This window comes from Cetorhinus maximus, chromosome 14 (assembly GCF_964194155.1).
Source record: "Cetorhinus maximus chromosome 14, sCetMax3.hap1.1, whole genome shotgun sequence".
Taxonomy (NCBI): Eukaryota; Metazoa; Chordata; class Chondrichthyes; order Lamniformes; family Cetorhinidae; genus Cetorhinus; species Cetorhinus maximus.
The window spans coordinates 41,115,265-41,133,403 of NC_135892.1; the positions used below are offsets into that span (position 1 = coordinate 41,115,265).

The 18,139-nt window shown below is 41.4% G+C and overlaps 1 protein-coding gene across 3 annotated transcripts in view; it reads left to right on the top strand.

The window, feature by feature from the left end:
* fndc1 (fibronectin type III domain containing 1) overlaps window positions 1-14,577 on the top strand; it is a 256,905-nt gene extending 242,328 nt beyond the window's left edge. For all 3 annotated transcript variants that reach the window (XM_078556838.1, XM_078556839.1, XM_078556840.1), the window contains 3 exons: window positions 646-807; window positions 10,191-10,313; window positions 12,468-14,577. In XM_078556838.1, coding sequence (XP_078412964.1) covers window positions 646-807; window positions 10,191-10,313; window positions 12,468-12,598 — 416 coding nt within the window. In that variant the 3' untranslated portion in view covers window positions 12,599-14,577. The remainder of the gene's footprint in view (window positions 1-645; window positions 808-10,190; window positions 10,314-12,467) is intronic.
* Window positions 14,578-18,139: the final 3,562 nt, after the last annotated feature.

The following is an 18,139-nucleotide window of genomic DNA, read 5'->3' on the forward strand; positions in this document are numbered from 1 at the left end:
CTGGGAATATTAAGAGGATGGGAGACTGGGGCTGGTGGGATTACGAGAGATTGTTGGAGGAGTGGGTACAAGAAACCGGGGCTGGTCTCTCATCCCTCCTCTCCCAGTCTCTCATCCCTCCTCCCCCAGTCTCACATCCCTCCTCCCCCAATCTCACACCTCTTCCTCCAGCCCCAGTCTCTCACCCCACGCTTTCATTCCCCACTTATGTTCTAGGTAATGTTTCAGTCAATTCTCACTTTGCATACTGAATAAATTTTGTAACTGGCATGATATCACAGCTATTATGAAATTGTTTCATATATACAAATGTATTGCGGAAATGGTGGTGTATTGGTAATATCACTAGATTAATAATCTTGAGTCCCAGGCTAATTCCCTGGGGACATGTGTTCAAATCCCACCATGGCAGCTGGTGGAATTTTAATTCAATTAATAAAATCTACAATTAAATCTGCCCACATCCCATCAAAGAATAAAAAAAAAACACACTGACTGATATCAGAAAATGTGTAGAATGCAGTCCTCACATTTTAAGTAAAGGATAGGCTGAGAACTTTGTTCCTTACTGATAGGTTAAACATTTATTTCAATGACTCATTGATTGTATGTAACATGAGAAACATTGCTGTGTGTTCCCTGCAGGGGGTGAGCCAATTTGGATTCCTTATACATTCAAGTTCGAACCTTCTTCCAGCGAATGCTCAGGGAAGCAGTATGTGAAACGCACATGGTACCGGAAATTTGTGGGTGTGATACTCTGTAACTCACTGCGATACAAAATCTTCCTGGCTGAAGGCTTGAGAGGTAAGTGAGCAGTGAACATTTACAACTCTGTCATGCAGCTGAGCATACTTTCCGCATCCTCTTTATATATGCACTCACACATGCCTGCGCAAATGCACAGAGACAAATGTGCATGCATGCACATATACGCAAAAACAGATTTACATGTAAACTAGAGTGTATGCATGCATCTGTGTACGCATGTGTACGTACAAACATTTGTGCATACAGATGTGCGTGTGATTGCTTTCTGTTACGGACAGGAAGGGGTTTAATTTAAAAAGCCCTGATTTCTCCTCTCTCCACTCTTCCGTAAACAGAAAGGTGTTTTAATTTTGATTTCCCACCTTTATAAGTGGTGATGTATTTCCCAACCCCTGTTTTGGTGTGACCCAATATTTATTAATAACCCCACAGCAAACTCAAGATAGGGTAAACTCAGAGGGTAGTTTATTCTTGCACACACAAAACACAGGAAGGGGTTGTTACTGCATAGCCACCGGTGCTATTCATACAACAAAAGAGGGATAGAGAAAGAAAGATTTACTGGGTGAAGACCACAGAGGAAGGAATTATTGTTGAGGTGAGCTCAGATCCCAGAATCAAAAGTCCAATGGTGAATTCCTTCACAGAGGTCAGCAGGTTGAACTAGAGTTGGCTTCCATGATGAGATAAGCATACAGAGATGAATTAGTCTTGTAGGTGATGGTATAGAAGTTCAGAAATCCAGTGTAGATGAGGGCTGGCATTCAAACCTGGGCAGAGCCCTTTTCTGAGCTGCTGTCTGCTAGATCTGTAATCACAGACTGAGCTTTACAGCTCCACAAGGCAATATTACAAGTTCTTCCAGCTAGGGGGTCAAGTCACATGATTCCCACCTCTCCACTTTGGCTGTGACAAAGGGTTATATTCCTTCACAGAATCACAGATCCTTTACAGTGCAGAAGGAGGTCATTTGGCCCATCGAGTCTGCACTGGCTCTCTGAAAGACCATTCCACCTAGTCCCACTCCCCTGCCTTATCCCTGTAACCTTGCACATTCTCTCTTTTCTGGCAGCAATCCAATTCCCTTTTGAATACCTTGATCGAACCTGCCTCTACCACCCTCTCAGGAAGTTTGTTCCAGACCCCAATCACACTGTTCACATGATCACCCTGGAGCTTTCAGATTGGATGAAAATGCAGAATTTACCTGACATCTTATTTAAGCGGCATTTTTGATTAACTGGCACCTCCCATTCCTGCAGCATGCTGGATAACAGATATTTTCCTGTATTTGGAGGGGATTGATGGAATGGGGACGTGAGGGAAAACTTTTTCATGCGGCAAGTGGTTAGGATCTGAAATGCACTGCCTGACAGTGTGGTTCAATTGAGGTATTCAAGAGGGAATTGGATTATTATCTCAAGTGGAAGAGTGTGCAGGAGTACAGGGAAAAGGCAGGGGAATGGCACTAGGTGCATTGCTTATTTGGAAAGCCAGCGCAGTCAAGGCTAGCCTCCATCTGTGTTATAATGATTCTGTGATTCTATGTGTGCTAGCTCGTGAGGAAATTGCAGCCACATTATAATCAGAATATCTTGTCAATTTATTATTTGCCAGGAAAGGTCTTAAGTAAAGGAATACTTCCTAAGCCTCAGTTTTCACTCGAAACCCATCAACTAAACTAAAAAATGTTTTAAAATAATATAGCTTTAAAATTCTATTTGCCAAGTTCAGCAAAAATCTTCAGAGTAGTGATTGTACTACTTAAAGAGGACAATAAAAGCCAAGGTAGTCATAATTAAACCAAAAATAAACAGATAATAGCAAAGGGACATTGAAAAGCTGCCCCCTCATGAGTACTAACCTCCAATCACTGTATGTTCTGGTGCTGGTACCAGGGAAGTGATCTAGCAGGCAAGAGTTCATGATCACCATGCTGCCTTGTTTTGAAAGACATTGCTGATCCATGTGGCCTGTTGGCAGTGATTATATTGCTGATAATTTAACAGGATTGTTGCTCCCTTTGAAATTTAGCATTCTTGCATCTATCCTGAAGAGCACAAGATGAAAAGCTTCGACAGCATGTCTCTTTTTTCAGCAATACTCATTCACAAGTATGTTATTAGAACTGAGAAAGAGAATGTTAAACAGACTGGGATTCTTTCCTCTAGGAAAGAGATGGCTGAGAAGTAACTAGATAGAGGTCATTGAATTATGAAAGAGTTTGATAGGAGTTTGAAATTGGCAGGTATGATGTGGTGGGCATTACAGAGACATGGCTGCAAGGGGATCAGGACTGGGAGCTAAATATCCAAGGATATACATTCTATCGAAAAGATAGGCAAGTTGGCAGAGGGGGTGGGGTTGCTTTGTTAGTAAGAAATAAAATTAAATCGATAGCAAGAAATTATGTAGGGTCAGATGATGTAGAATCTGTGTGGGTAGAGCTGAGGAACCGCAAAGGTAAAAAAACCATAAGGGGAGTTATGTACAGGCCTCCGAACAGTAGTCAGGATGTGGGGCACAAGATACACCAGGAGATAGAAAAGGTGTGTAAGAAAGGCAAGGTTACAGTGATCATGGGGGATTTCAATATGCAGGTAGACTGGGAAAATCAGGTTGGTAGTGGATCCTAAGAAAAGGAATTTGTGGAATGTCTACGAGATGGCTTTTTGGAGCAGCTTGTGGTGGAGCCCACTAGGGAACAGGTAATTCTAGATTTAGTGATGTGTAATGAGGCAGATTTGATAAGGGAGCTTAAGGTGAAGGAACCCTTAGGAGGAAGTGACCATAATATGATAGAATTTACCCTGCAATTTGAGAGGAAAAAGCTGGAATCAGATGTATTACAGGTGAATAAAGGCAACTACAGAGGCATGAGGGAGGAGCTGGCCAGAATTGACTGGGAGATGAACCTAGCAGGAAAGACAGTGGAACAGCAATGGCAGGAGTTTCTGGGAGTAATTTGGGAGACACAGCAAAAATTCATCCCTAGGAAGAAGAAGCATACTAAAGGGAGGACGAGGCAACCATGGCTGACAAGGGAAGTCAGGGACAGCATAAAAGCTAAAGAGAAAGCATACAATGCGGCGAAGAGCAGTGGGAAACCAGGGGATTGGGAAGCCTACAAAGACCAACAGAGGACAACTAAAAAAGAAATAAGGAGGGAGAAGATTAAATATGAGGGTAAACTAGCCAGTAATATAAAAGAAGATTGCAAGAGTTTTTTTTAGATATATAAAGGGTAAGAGAGGGGCAAAAGTGGACATTGGGCTGCTGGAAAATGATGCTAGAGAAGTAGTAGTGGGGAACAAAGAAATGGTGGAGGAACTGAATAGATACTTTGCGTCAGTCTTCACACTGGAAGATACGAGTGACATCCCCAAAGTTCAAGAGAGTCGGTGGGCAGAGGTGAGTATGGTGGCCATTACCAAGGAGAAGGTGCTAGGAAAACTGAAAGGTCTAATCACCTGGACCAGATGGATTACGCCCCAGAGTTCTGAAGGAGATAGCTGAAGAGATAGTGGAGGCGTTAGTGGTGATCTTTCAGGAATCACTGGAGTCAGGGAGGGTCCCATAGGACTGGAAAATCACTAATGTAACCCCCCTGTTTAAGAAGGGAGTGAGGTAAAAGACAGGAAATTACAGGCCGATTAGCCTGACCTCAGTCGTTGGTAAGATTTCAGAGTCCATTATTAAGGATGAGATTTCAGAATACTTGGAAGTGCATGATAAAATCAGGCAAAGTCAGCATGGTTTCATCAAGGGGAGGTCATGCCTGACAAATCTGTTAGAATTCTTTGAGGAAGTAACGAGTAGGTTAGACAAAGGAGAGCGAATGGATGTTATCTACTTGGACTTCCAGAAGGCCTTTGACAAGGTGCCGCACAGGAGGCTGCTCAGTAAGATAAGAGCCCATGGTGTTAGAGGCAAGTTACTAGCATGGATAGAAGATTGGCTGTCTGGCAGGAAGCAGAGAGTGGGGATAAGGGGGTCCTTCTCAGGATGGCGGCCGGTGACTAGTGGAGTTCCGCAGGGGTCAGTGTTGGGACCACAACTTTTCACTTTATACGTTAATGATCTAGATGAAGGAACTGAGGGCATCCTGGCTAAGTTTGCAGACGATACAAAGATAGGTGGAGGGACAGGTAGTATTGAGAAGGCAGGGAGGCTGCAGAAGGATTTGGACAGGTTAGGAGAATGGGCAAAGAAGTGGCAGATGGAATACAACGTGGTGAAGTGTGAGGTCATGCACTTTGGTAGGATGAATAGAGGCATAGACTATTTTCTAAATGGGGAGAGAGTTCAGAAATCTGGAGTGCAAAGGGACTTGGGAGTCCTAGTCCAGGATTCTCTTAAGGTTAACTTGCAGGTTGAGTCGGTAGTTAGGAAGGCAAATGCAATGTTGGCATTTATTTCGAGAGGACTAGAATATAAAAGCAGGGATGTGCTGCTGAGGCTTTATAAGGCTCTGGTCAAACCACATTTAGAATATTGTGATCAATTTTGGGCCCCGTATCTCAGGAAGGATGTGCTGGCCCTGGAGAGGGTCCAGAGGAGGTTCACGAGAACGATCCCAGGAATGAAAGGATTAACATATGAGGAATGTTTGAGGATTCTGGGTCTATACTCAATGGAGTTTAGAAGGATGAGGGGAGATCTGATTGAAACTTACAGAATACTGAAAGGCCTGGATAGAGTGGACGTGGGGAAGATGTTTCCATTAGTAGGAGAGACTAGGACCCAAGGGCACAGCCTCAGAGTAAAGGGAAGACCTTTTAGAACAGAGATGAGGAGAAACTTCTTTAGCCAGAGAGTGGTGAATCTATGGAATTCATTGCTACAGAAGGCTGTGGAGGCCAGGTCATTGAGTGTATTTAAGACCGAGATAGATAGGTTCTTGATTGGTAAGGGGATCAAAGGTTACGGGGAGAAGGCGGGAGAATTGGGTTGAGAAACTTATCAGCCATGATTGAATGGCGCAGCAGACTCAATGGGCCGAATGGCCTAATTTCTGCTCCTATGTCTTATGGTCTTATGACAGACAGAGAGAAGAAATTTCCACTTGTAGGGAAGACCAAAACTAGGTCAGAAATTGAAGATAGATACTAAAAAATTAGATAAAGAATTCAGGAGAAACTTCTTAATCCAGAGAATGATAAGGATATGATACTTGCTATGACAAGGAATATTTGAGATAAATAGCATAGATGTATTTAAGGAGAAACTAGATACACACATGAGATTGGATATCCTGATCGGGTTAGATAAAGAAGTGTGGTTGCATATCGAACATAAACACCAGCAAAGATCAGTTGAACTAAATGACTTGTTTCCATGCCTTAGATTCTCAGTAACTCAAGTCATCTTTCAAAAAGAGCAGTGATCATAAAGTCATGAAGTGCAATGAAACATTGTTGTGTTCAATGTACAGGAGCTAGAAATATATAGATATATAGTCAGAGCAGAGGGAGAAATAGATTATTTATGGAATATCCATCTTGGCGGAAAGATTAATAACCCTGAAAATGTTTTTCATTGTTAAGCAGGAACAATACTCTAACTAATTTAGGAAAGCATGTGTCCTTTACCCTCTTTCTACCAGCATCTTGTTTGTTTTTTTATATCTTGTGATTCTTGTGCTCCAGTAAATGATATCTGAGTCTCCTGCTGGGATTCATACATTCATCCACTGCCAGAGTCCACAGCTGCACTGGAAAGACAAACTGAACTGGAGCTCTATGGAAATGAAGAGCTACAGTAAAGAATAAAAAATATACAGCTCATTATGCATAACCCCGTTCATTGTTTAGAATGATGCAGATCATCATCGCACCCACTCGCAGAGGGGAACTCAGCAGCGCGTATGTCAGTGACTTTTTAATGCAGCCATTGTATTTGCATCTGACTTCCAGCTTTCCCAACCAATTGGATCAAGCGGTCATGATGACAATCTTCATCGATCTATTTCAGCTCAACAATCAAAGGAGCAATGTGAGGATCAGAGTTGAAGGATGCTGAAACTGCAGAAATGGAGACTCAATGACGAAGGCCGCACCATGCTTCCAATGATCCATCTCTGGACATGATGCTGTGTGCTGTAAGGCCCACAGGGAGATTCTGGTTCTGTGGACAAGAAACAGCAACCTGCCTCCAAAAACAAGAAGGCGTGGTTGCAAGTGGCTGAGGAGATCAGCAGCAGGAGTGTGGTGCTACACTTCTGGATACAGTACCAGAAGAAAAATTTAATCACCTGATCATAGGTTAGGAAAGATGAGTGGCATCAACTACATCCTCACTCTGTCTTCCCAAGCCTTCAGGCACTCCTCATACAAGCATACCTTGCAGGTACACCCAGCCCTCTCTGTCCAGGCACCTCTTTACATTCCTACCTGATCATTCACCACTGCCACGCGCCCGAACCTTAATGCAGTGTCACACCTATCCCTAACAGTAACCTGTCACAAATATTTTTTTCATGCTCTGAAAACATTCAATTCCTTACATTCACTGGTCTCCTCTCTCACCTTGCAGGAGAAGAATGCACAGAACACAAGGAAGAGGCAAAGAACTGATGGTTGCTGTCCAGCCATTTCCACTTTGACAACTGCAGAGGAGGCATTGCTGGAGATAAGCTAGGTCTTGGCATTCCTGGCCATTAGACATGGAAAGATGGGGTCTCCCAGCTGCTTGGGGACAGAATTGTTGTATTTATGTTAACTTCAGGCCAACAGGCAATAAGAAATGATAATATGTGCAGCCTCTAACATTGTCAGTTCTAAATCAAGTCTTTCATCTCTGACAGACCCTTCAGGCATCCCTTAGGAAGTGGTGCAGAAGGAGGACAATCACACTCTGACAATGTACTACGTAAGGACTCATGCACACCTCAGTGGGTCCGTCAAGACATAGTTGGGTGTCACATGATGCCTCACAAATCACATTTGAGCAGGAGGACATGGTGGTGACAGGGACCGTAGTAGACATTCCCCGTCAGAGGCTGCAGGATCCTCCAGCTTTGCACAGCTGGGTGCAGATACTGAACCTCGGAGACCATCAATTTAGAAGATGGTTCTGGAGCTGGAGCACAAAATGTGTGAGGTTCTGTCAGCCTTTCCAACCACATTGCCCATTATTGTAAAGATGGTGATCCCACAGGGCATGGTCCCCCAGCCAAGAGAAAATGGGGCAGCCTATTTTTAGGACATCTTTTCTAGCCCCCACATCATTTGGGGTGAACAGATAGTATTCTGAAGAGGACTGCTCAGTCACAGATGCTGCTGTTCAAAGACACCTCTGTCCCAACATAGGTGTCCAATGACCTTTGTGCATCTGTTGCCTGTGTGCAGATCCTTGACTAGGGACTCCCAGGTTCACAGCCCTGTTCCTAACACCAGCTCTCCATTACCACAGGACTTAGCAAATGCACCCTGGTAGAGTCCGAGACTTTGATGATGCCCCAAGGTCCTCAGAATAAACATTGTCCATGCGATCTTGATGGGTTGGTGGTCAGATTTCAGTGACGTATCCACAGAGGGGATCTCCACGATGGAGAGGCTTGTGTGCTCCGACGATCCCTTGAGTGATGCCGTTGGGAGCTTCTTGCTCCTGTTAGGGCCAGCCATGGTGTCAAGGACAGCCGGAGGTGCCAGACAAAGTGTGGTCCATGAAATCTTCAATGACAGGATAGACGAAGGAAGCTTGTGTATCTTCCCAACTATGAAGGTGGAAGAAGGCTGCATCAGCAAGGTGTTCCTGGTCATCGTGGTTCGACAAGTCACCCAAATCTGTTTTGCCATTCTTTTCCCCTCCCCTCATCCCATTATTTTAATATTAAAGCTGCCACTAGTAGAGGTAGTGGTGACGGCTTTATCAGGAGTATAGGTATGCTGCCAGAGTGGAATGGGCTCGATGGGCCCTGCTAATCTTTTTCATTAAATTTAGGAACAAGAAACCCAATGAGCTGGGGAACAAATTTCTTACCAGACGAGTGTTACCTCCTTGGTAACAGTTGAAAGAAATTGACTTTAACAATCATAAAATCAACACTCCAAACTTCCTACTATTGGAAAAGTATTATGAGGGTCAATATGAAGGAACATGAACTAATCCATGACAGAGAGCAGTGACCATGACTTAGGAGTGGGTTGTCATACCTGACTACTTTATTGGATTTCTCTGAGCAGGTAACACACCTAGTAGATATGGGGCAACAGTGGATGTCAGGAAAACACTTGGCACTGCCCACATAATGGACTACTGCATAAGGTTTAAATCAGGTCCCTAAAAGAATAGCATAATGTTCCTAGACTATTAAGAGAGTAAACAGTATGTCGACATTCATAGCAAGCAGTGTATATCCAGTGAAGTAATTTTAAAACTCTACTTAGCCCTGATAATTCCACGTCAAGAGTACTGGGGGAAGGTCTAGTATCTCTATATCAAAAAGGATATTCAATTATTGGAGGGGTTATAGAGAAGAGCTACATGATTAATTCTAGAACTTAGAGAGGGCATGTGAGGAAACTGATTACTCAAGTTCTTTTCTTTCATGAAAAGAGAAGACTTGCAAAGGGATATAATAGAAATGCTTAAAATTATGAAAGCTTTGGACTGCTTTTTGCAGTGTACAGAATTGAAGCACTCGAAGGGATCATATTTACAAATTTAGGATAACAAAAAAAAGGTAGGAAATGTAGGGGGAGCTTTTTTAACTAAAAGGGTGGAACAGATGGCATAGATGGTGGAACATGAAATCTTAATGGATTTCAAGAAGGAACTAAGTAGTTCTTGTTAACAAATAAGATTCAGGTTCTTGGAAATGCACCAAGGGAATATGAACTAGACAGACCAAAAGTCTTACCCTGCCTGAAACTGTTACTAAAATAACATTGCAAATATGGGTGGGAGATCTGAGTTGGCCAGTGCTTTAATCAGTTCCTCTGTTAGTTCACACAAAATAAAATTACACCATACAGATTTTTGTGGAGGATTTAGAATCTCTTCAAGCTACTTTCTCTCGATCTCCCATGCCAGGTTAGCAACTCCAGCCAAAATACACACGAGCAGTAAGGGTTGAATTACTTTACTCCGTCAGTCATTTCTTGCAAGGAAACAGTAGATTTTGCCCCTCCCATGTTGGCACACATGGATTTAGAGCTGGGCTTGTATCAAGAACAGCAAACTATAGCACTGGGGCTTTTAACCTACTACTTAATCTCCCAGCTAATTGTAAGATATATTCATACAGAAACTGCATTTGTGAAAATTGCTGGGCTATGAACACTTTCTAGCCTTGGTTTGACTGTTTCACTTTAACTAAATAGAGTTTAACGCTATTCCAATGCATGAACAGCAAATGGAGCCTTTTGTTAATATCAACTCAATTGTCAGAGTCACTTGTACTTTATCGTTTTCAGATACATTTTACAGCATTGGCGATGCTTGGGGGAAAGGGGAGGACCACTGCCAGTTTGTTGATTCTTTCCTGGAAGGAAGGACAGGAACACACACATATCCGGAATTACTGCCTATCATCCCAGGTAATCAGAGAAATCCTGGAGAACAAATTCCAAAGCGTTTATAAGAAAATGCACTAATAACAATGATATGGTGTGTAAAAGATATCCAGATCCTATGGTGGCCGAAATGGTGGAATATTTAACTCTCAGCTCTGTTTGTCTCGAACAGTTAACTTGCTCTTTTTATCCATTATTTGAAATGTTTTTGTTAGCCACCTCACACTGGGTGACATTAGTTTAAATATTTCAACTGTTACAACTTATGAGGATTTTTAAATATGTTTTATTGCCATGATGCATAAAATACTTGATGGCTTTCAAGCATAATGTGTGTTAGAGTGAAAGGTATTATATGTTCATGTTCAATCCCTGCTCTTCATACATGATGGACATTCATCTGTGTTAGCCTGGTGGCCAACCCTGGAGAGTGGCAGTGGATGTGGTCTGACCCTAGAAAATTGATGGGTTATTAGAGTATCCAAGTTTAATTGGTGATCTGGAATGGTTTATGAATAAATTTAGTTATCAGCATCAGTCTTTGGCTTTGAAATTAGCTAAGTTTTTAGGTAGCCAGTTTTTAGATGGCCAGAGCCAAAAATTGAAAAGCTTGAATGGCAGAGTTAAAGTAGTTGTAAATAATTTTGAGTTTTTTGGTGAATTTAAGATGAAACTGGATTGAACCGAACTAAACTCATTTCAGGTAGGCCTGAACCCCTGAACTGAGTTCTTCAACCTATAAAGAAATCTGAAATACAAACAGGAAGTGCTGGAAATACTGCCAGGCAACAACTGTGGAGAGAAAAGCAGAATGAATATTGACCTATCATCAGAACTGGGAACAGTCAAAAATGTCATGGGTTTTAAGCAAGTGAAATGGGAGTGAGTGGGTAAAGAACAGAAGGGAAATTTTGTGATAGGGTGGAGGAGATTAAATGACAGAAGAGTTGGTCATGCACAGCCAAAGGGGGTGGCAATGACACAACTAAAGAAATAAAAGATGGGTCTAGAGGACGTGTGAATGGCAGAATGATGAACAGCTGGCGGCCTAAAGCAAAACAGAGGAAAACTAAACTAAACCCGAAACATACAAAGAAAAGGAAACAAAATGGGAGCAGAGATTAAGGCCTGAAATTTTTGAACTCATTGAGTCCAGAAGGCTGTAAGGTGCCTAATCGAAAGATGAGGTTTTGTTCATTGGAGAACTACAGGCGGCTGAGGACGGAGAGATCAGCGTGAGAGCAAGGTAGAGAAGCAACACCTGCCCTTTTACCTCTTTTCTCCTCGAAGTCCAAGGCCCCAGCCACTCCTCCCAGATGGAACGGTTTTTTATGTGTATTTCTTTCGATTTGATATACTGTCTTTGCCGCTCACAACGCAGTCCACTCTCTACGTTGGGGAGACCAAATGCAGGTTGGAACACCTCCATTTAGTCCACAAGCACAACCCTGAGCTGAGCTTCCGATGGCTTTCATTTTAATTCTCCACCTTATTTTCACTCTGACCTTTCTGCCCTTGGCTTACTGCATTGTTCCAATGAGGTTCAACATAAGCTGAGGAACAACATCTCATCTTTCAGTTAGACACTTTACAGCTTTCTGGACTCAACATTAAGTTCAACAATTTCAGACCATAATTTCTGCCCCATTTTGTTTGCTTAATTTCTTCGCATATTTCGGCCTTATTCTTGTTCTCTCTTGTTTTTGCTTTTGGACTGCAGCTGTTCATCATTTTGCCAATCATACCTCCATCTTTTGTTTCTTGCCCTATTACTGCTTCCTTTGGCCCTACATAGCCAACTCTTTTGTCATTTAATCTCTCCAGCCTTCCACCCTATCAAAGGTCTTCCATTTGTGCTTTTCCTACCCTCTCCCATTTCAGCAAACAGAAAATACTTGGCAGGTCAGGAAGCATTTGTGGAGAGGAAAACCGAGTTAACATGTCAGGTCTATGACCTTTCTTCAGAACCTATCACTTGCCTGACATGTTTACTCTATTTGTCTCTCCACAGATGTTGCCTGACCTGATGACCATTTCCAGTATTTTCTGTTTTTATTTTAGGTTTCCAGTATCTGTGGTATTTTGCTTTTGTAAAGAATTATGACCTAGATTTGATTGTTTTTACTGATCTAATACTGTATTAATTCAATAACTGATCCATGATACAATTTTTTTTAGGTTATTATCGGAGTTATCGCCAAGAGCCAGTGTCATTTGGCCTTATTGGTGGAATTGGGAGGTTTGGTGGGACTTCCAATTTCTACGTGGGTTGGTATGAATGTGGAGTACCTATTCCTGGAAAATGGTAATGAAATGAATCCTTTGAAATTGCTCGTGCAAGATTTAACAACTCGACTTACATCTGAGCTGAATTAACAGAGTACTGAGAGAACTCCTTGCTATAGAATACTGGACAATGTGTCGAAGAATCAAGATTATTTTCACACAATTTCAAACACTGTTTCTACTGCAATCTTACTGGAATATACATCATATTCTTTTAATATATATAAATGGAAGACCAGGACTTAGAATAAACATGCCTGATATCATTGCACTCACTTGTGGTGGTTCCATTTTCTACCTATAGGTAAGGAATTGAAAAAAGAGTCAACAAATCAAAGGTCTGCTGACATGAGATTAAAAAACCCTTCAGAAATTCCACCTGGGTATTAGAATAGCCTCAGTGAACTGCACTTGTAAGCTCATAAGTTTTTCAAAATAAATCTTTGTCAGAGCATTATACTGAAAGATTTCATTACAGAATCATTTTGAGCTATTAGAGGAAATTCAAATAGTCCTTCATAAAATATTCTCGATTAACAATTGCCACTGTTGAACTTTCATTTCAATTTTTTCACTTCTGTACCTGCAAATTGTACAGATTTTCTCTGCTACTGCTGATCTTCCATTAATCAACATGGTAACTGATCTGTGCTTATCAGTAAGATTAGTGTGAATATTAACTTACTTCCCAGTTTTAAAAATTGCAAGTCTCAAGCAAATCATGCACCGCTTTATCTTCCATGCAATACCGGATTGTGTACATGCAGTCATACATGCTCTATTTAACTGACCTATAATAGACTATATTGTATTATGAGCCTACATTGAACACAGCAATGAAGATCCGTATCCAAATGCATCAATGGCTGGATACGAAACATTGGGATTTGGCATTCCATCACTTCCTTTCATCAATATTTTCAGTCCAGAGTCTGAAATAGAATCCCATTTCCACATGCCAATCTTGATAAGCTACCTGTGTGGTGCTAATTTTTATTTACACTTTCTAGCTAACTCACAAAGTTCAAAGTATTTAATGTGTAGTTTTCACATCTGTAAAAGTCTGTTACATTGGAAAAATTCAAAAAAACTTTTTGTGAAAACTGAGTAGATGTACTGCTCTGGGTAGATTGGGCTTGATTTTGAAACTATTGCACCAGAGTCAAGGGAGATTTTCTTGATATATTCCTGCAGTTTCCTTGGTGCATTTTTTGTTCTTGCGCAGTATTTTAAGACAAAGTTTTTTTTGCGCAGGCGCAATGAATTTATGCTGTTTTAAAACAGCACCAAACAGAACAATGTAGTGAAAACAATAGTGAACCTGTAACTCTTTGTGTGTTAAATCATTGCGCTGGCGCAAAAAAAAAGCAATATTTGAGAGTGAATTTGCTAATTGCAAGTTCCCAGCAAGTAGCCACACTTAGTTGGAGTGCAGTCAGTGATAAAGCTACAGCACTGTTCTCCTATTTACCATTTAAAACATGGCTATTCACTGGGAGCGTGGAATCAGGGAATTTAGCCTCATGTCCTGATGTGCCTTTTATTAAATGTTATTTTGGTTAAATGTGCAAAGTAAACCCCTTTAAACATAGAAATCTTTTTTATAAAATGTGTATTTTATAGTAAAAAAAATCTGTTTAGAGAGCATATTTAAATGGAATTTGGGAATTTCAAACACAAGCTTTTCTGCTTTTCCAACTTGTGAATCTTGTTGCCTTGTATACAGAACCACACATTTAACCAAGCGTTGTGCCAAATCTGTTGTTACCTATTGCACCTGAGAAAAATCTGTACTTTAAAATTGTGAAAATCAGCTGAAAATAGTAGTTTGCATGTTAGGTCAAAGAAAAAATGCTTTAATTATAAACTGCACCAACACAATGATCTGTGCAGCGTTTGGGTCTAATAAGCAGTTTATGTATGGTATCAGAAATGTATCTTGTGCTTTTGGCTCTGATCGTTGAATTGATATCACACTATTTAAACTTGTTTTGCATCACAACACTCTGTGTGTCAAGCTCGTCTTTCATTTGATCCATAACACTCAGCAGCATTCTAAATTCCAAGGCCTGGATTTTAACTTACCTGACCTGCCAGGGGTGGGGTCAGGAAGGCCTGGGAACCCAGAAGTCGGAATTCCCCTGCAAACTGTGGACTTAAATACCACAGCATTTGGTTGACATCATGGGTCAGTTCCCCACCTGAAAACCAGCTTTATTGGGCTTTGCTTCCTGTTGGACTGGAAACTGGTCAGTGAAAGCTGCAGGACCAGGTAGGTCTGTGCCAATGTTGTTGAAGTTGGGGGTGGTGGTGAAGGGGAATTGATCCCAGCAGGTTGGGGAGGATGATCAATCTCCCAGGATGGGGTGGGTATCCCAGAGGAACTGCTGATCCCATGGTTCTCTGGGAGAGGAGATCAGAGACCTGGGGAGGGATTGACCACTGGGAAGAGATTGGGGTGCTCAGGGGTGAACACCAGAGGTCTCGGTGGAGAGGTCAGAGGCCTTACATAAGAACATAAGATATAGGAGCAGGAGTAGGCCATTCAGCCCTTTGAGCATGCTCCACCATCCAATGAGTTCATGGCTGATCATCTCCTTCAACACCGTTTTCCTGCATATTCCTCTATCCCTTGATGTTTTTAATATGTAGAAATCTATCAATCTCAGTCTTGAACATACACAACGACTGAGCCTCCACAGCTGTCTGGTGCAGAGAATTCCAAAGATTCACCACCCTCTGAATGAAGAAATCCCTCCTAATCTCTTTCCTAAATGCCCTACCCCTTATTCTGAGACTGTGTCCCCTGGTTCCAGACCCCCCCAACCAGAATTAAACATCCTTCCTGCATCTACTTTGTTGATCCCTAAAAGAATTTTGTATGTTTGAATGAGATCATCTCTCATTCTTCTAAAGTCCAGAGAATAAAGGCGCAGTCTATTTAATCTTTCCTCGTAAGACAATCGCTCCATTACAGGAATTAGTTTGCTGAACCTTTGTTGCACCCCCTCTATGGGAAGTATATCTTTCCTTAGGTAAGGCACCAAAATTGCACATAATACTCCAGGTGCGGTCTCACCAAGGTTCTATGTAATTGCAGTAAGGCATCTTTACTCCTCTACTCAAATCCTCTTGTAATAAAGGCCAATATACCATTTGCCTTCTTAATTGTTTGCTGTACCTGCATGTTAGCTTTCAGTGACTCATGAACAAGGATACCCAAGTCCCTTTGAAGCTCAACACTCCCCAGCCTCTCACCATTTAAAAGATATTCTGTATTTATGTTTTTCCTACCAAAGTGGATAACTGCACATTTCTCCACATTGTATTCCATTTGCCAATTTTGGCCCACTCACTTAGCCTCTCCAAATCCCCTTTAAACATCTTTGCATCTTCCTTAGAAATCTCAGTTCCACCTAGTTTTGTGTCATCTGCAAACTTGCAAATATTACATTTAATCCCCACATCCAAAGCATTGATATAGATTGTGAATAGCTGGGACCCAAGCACTGATCCTTGCAGTACCCAACAAATCAAAGCCTGCCAACCTGAAAATGACCCATTTACTTCTCCTGTCTGTTTTCTATCTGTTACCCAGTTCTCAATCCATGTCAATATATTACCCCCTGTCCCATGTGGTTTAATTTTGTTTACTAACTTCTTGTGTGGGACCTTATCAAAAGCCTTCTGAAAATCTGAATATACAATGTCCACCAGTCCCCTCATTTCTATTCTGCTAGTTACATCCTCAAAATAACTCCCAACAGGTTTGTTAAACACGATTTCCCTTTTATAAATCCATGTTGACTCTGCCCAATATTACCATTATTTTCTAAGTGTCCTATTATCATATTCTTTGTTATAGATTCTAGCATTTTCCCTGTGACTGATGTTAGGCTAACAGGTCTGTAGTTCCCCATTTTCTCTCTGCCTCCTTTCATAAATAGTGGGGTTCCATTTGCCACCTTCCATTCTACAGGAACAGTTCCTAATGTAACCTAAGTCCCATACTTAGCGCTTGTTCTTTCCAGGTTAATGCATTTCAAACTAAGGCCTCAACAGTACACATTAGTTCCCTGAGATAGCTGTAAGTTCTATTATTGACTTAAAAGCAAGCCCCACCAAAAGTACCCTTGAGGCATGTGAGGGGATGCGAGGCCTTGGTGCGGGGAAACCGATTGGAAGCCTCTTAGGGAAGGTCACCGGGGGGCGTTGGGGATTACCTGATCATGGATGTTGTTTAAATAAGCACACTGGATCCAAGAAATAGGTGTAAAGGCACTTAACCTCCTGAATCCACTTGGAGGCAACTGACAGATTTCCTGAACCTCGGGAAACCATACAGGCAACAGTTAAAGTTCAAAGGCTGACAGACAATAAGGTTCACAGCTTCCTTATCATATTTAAATTGCTAGCCCATTGCCTGTAATTGTATTGGTCACCTGCCCACCTACTAACCTAAGTTTAAGCTGGAAGTGGATGCTTTGGAGGTGGGTTTGGTTGAAACTTTAAGACTTTTGAACTTTTTAAGCCTTTAACCCTACCCTCCACCCAACATTAACCTGTTTGTGTTTTGGCTAAAATTTCCCTATAGTTCTTTGCCTATGATGTTCCATCATATTAATGCCAGGGCTCCTGGGCCATTAAATCCAACTCACGGCGTTGGTAGAAGTCTGGGCAATTAGAGTGGTCAACTTCATTTAATATTTTGTTGGATATTCTCTGAAGATTATACAGAATATTGATAGAGGGCTGGGGTGTGGGGTGAGCAGTTTGATGGCTATGTGAAAAAAACACAATTTGTAAATACTAAGCTGTTCACTTTGACCATGGGAAGGAGTAACCTGGAACTGAGGGCAAGTTCAGTGATCTGCATTCAGAGTGGAGAAATAAGGCTATCATACTGCAGCACCCATTTTTCAGCCCTGGCTCTGCTGTGAATTTACTCTATGTAGCTGTACTACTAATGCTCGTTTCATTCCAGCACAATTTATAACTGTACTAAGCCACCTGCTGAATCTTGTTAATAACTATTTAAAATTGATTGTTTATTAAATATTGTACAAAATATGCCTGTTTTGTACAGTGATGGATGCTTCATGAAAAGGAGTTATGAAAGCCAGATCATCTCTTTTGTCTTTCTCTGAGAATGAAAAGACTCTTAAGTCATTAATTTATATTACCTACCTTCTTCCTTAGAAATGCTGTAATGTATTTTATTTGTGTTTCTAATGTCCCATATTTATAAATGATAATGTATGGCTGCAAAACAGCATCTACAGTACTCATCCAGATGTATTTTTATAACTGTGCCAAAAATCAGATGGGAGCTTGAGACTTAGACTGTGTTTTTCTGGGCCAGCAACCAAACCTACACCAGGTGTCATGAAAAGGGAAACCAATATGAGTGTCATTTTTTTCAGATGCTTAAGACAATATCAAGCAGTCAGTATTAGAAGAGGAAACATTGGTTAAATTGATGAACTGGGTTATAAATCAGTTGAGAAGCTGTGACCGGCACAGCTGGGTAACCTTTTATTTCCCTGCTGCAAAGAAACGTCTCT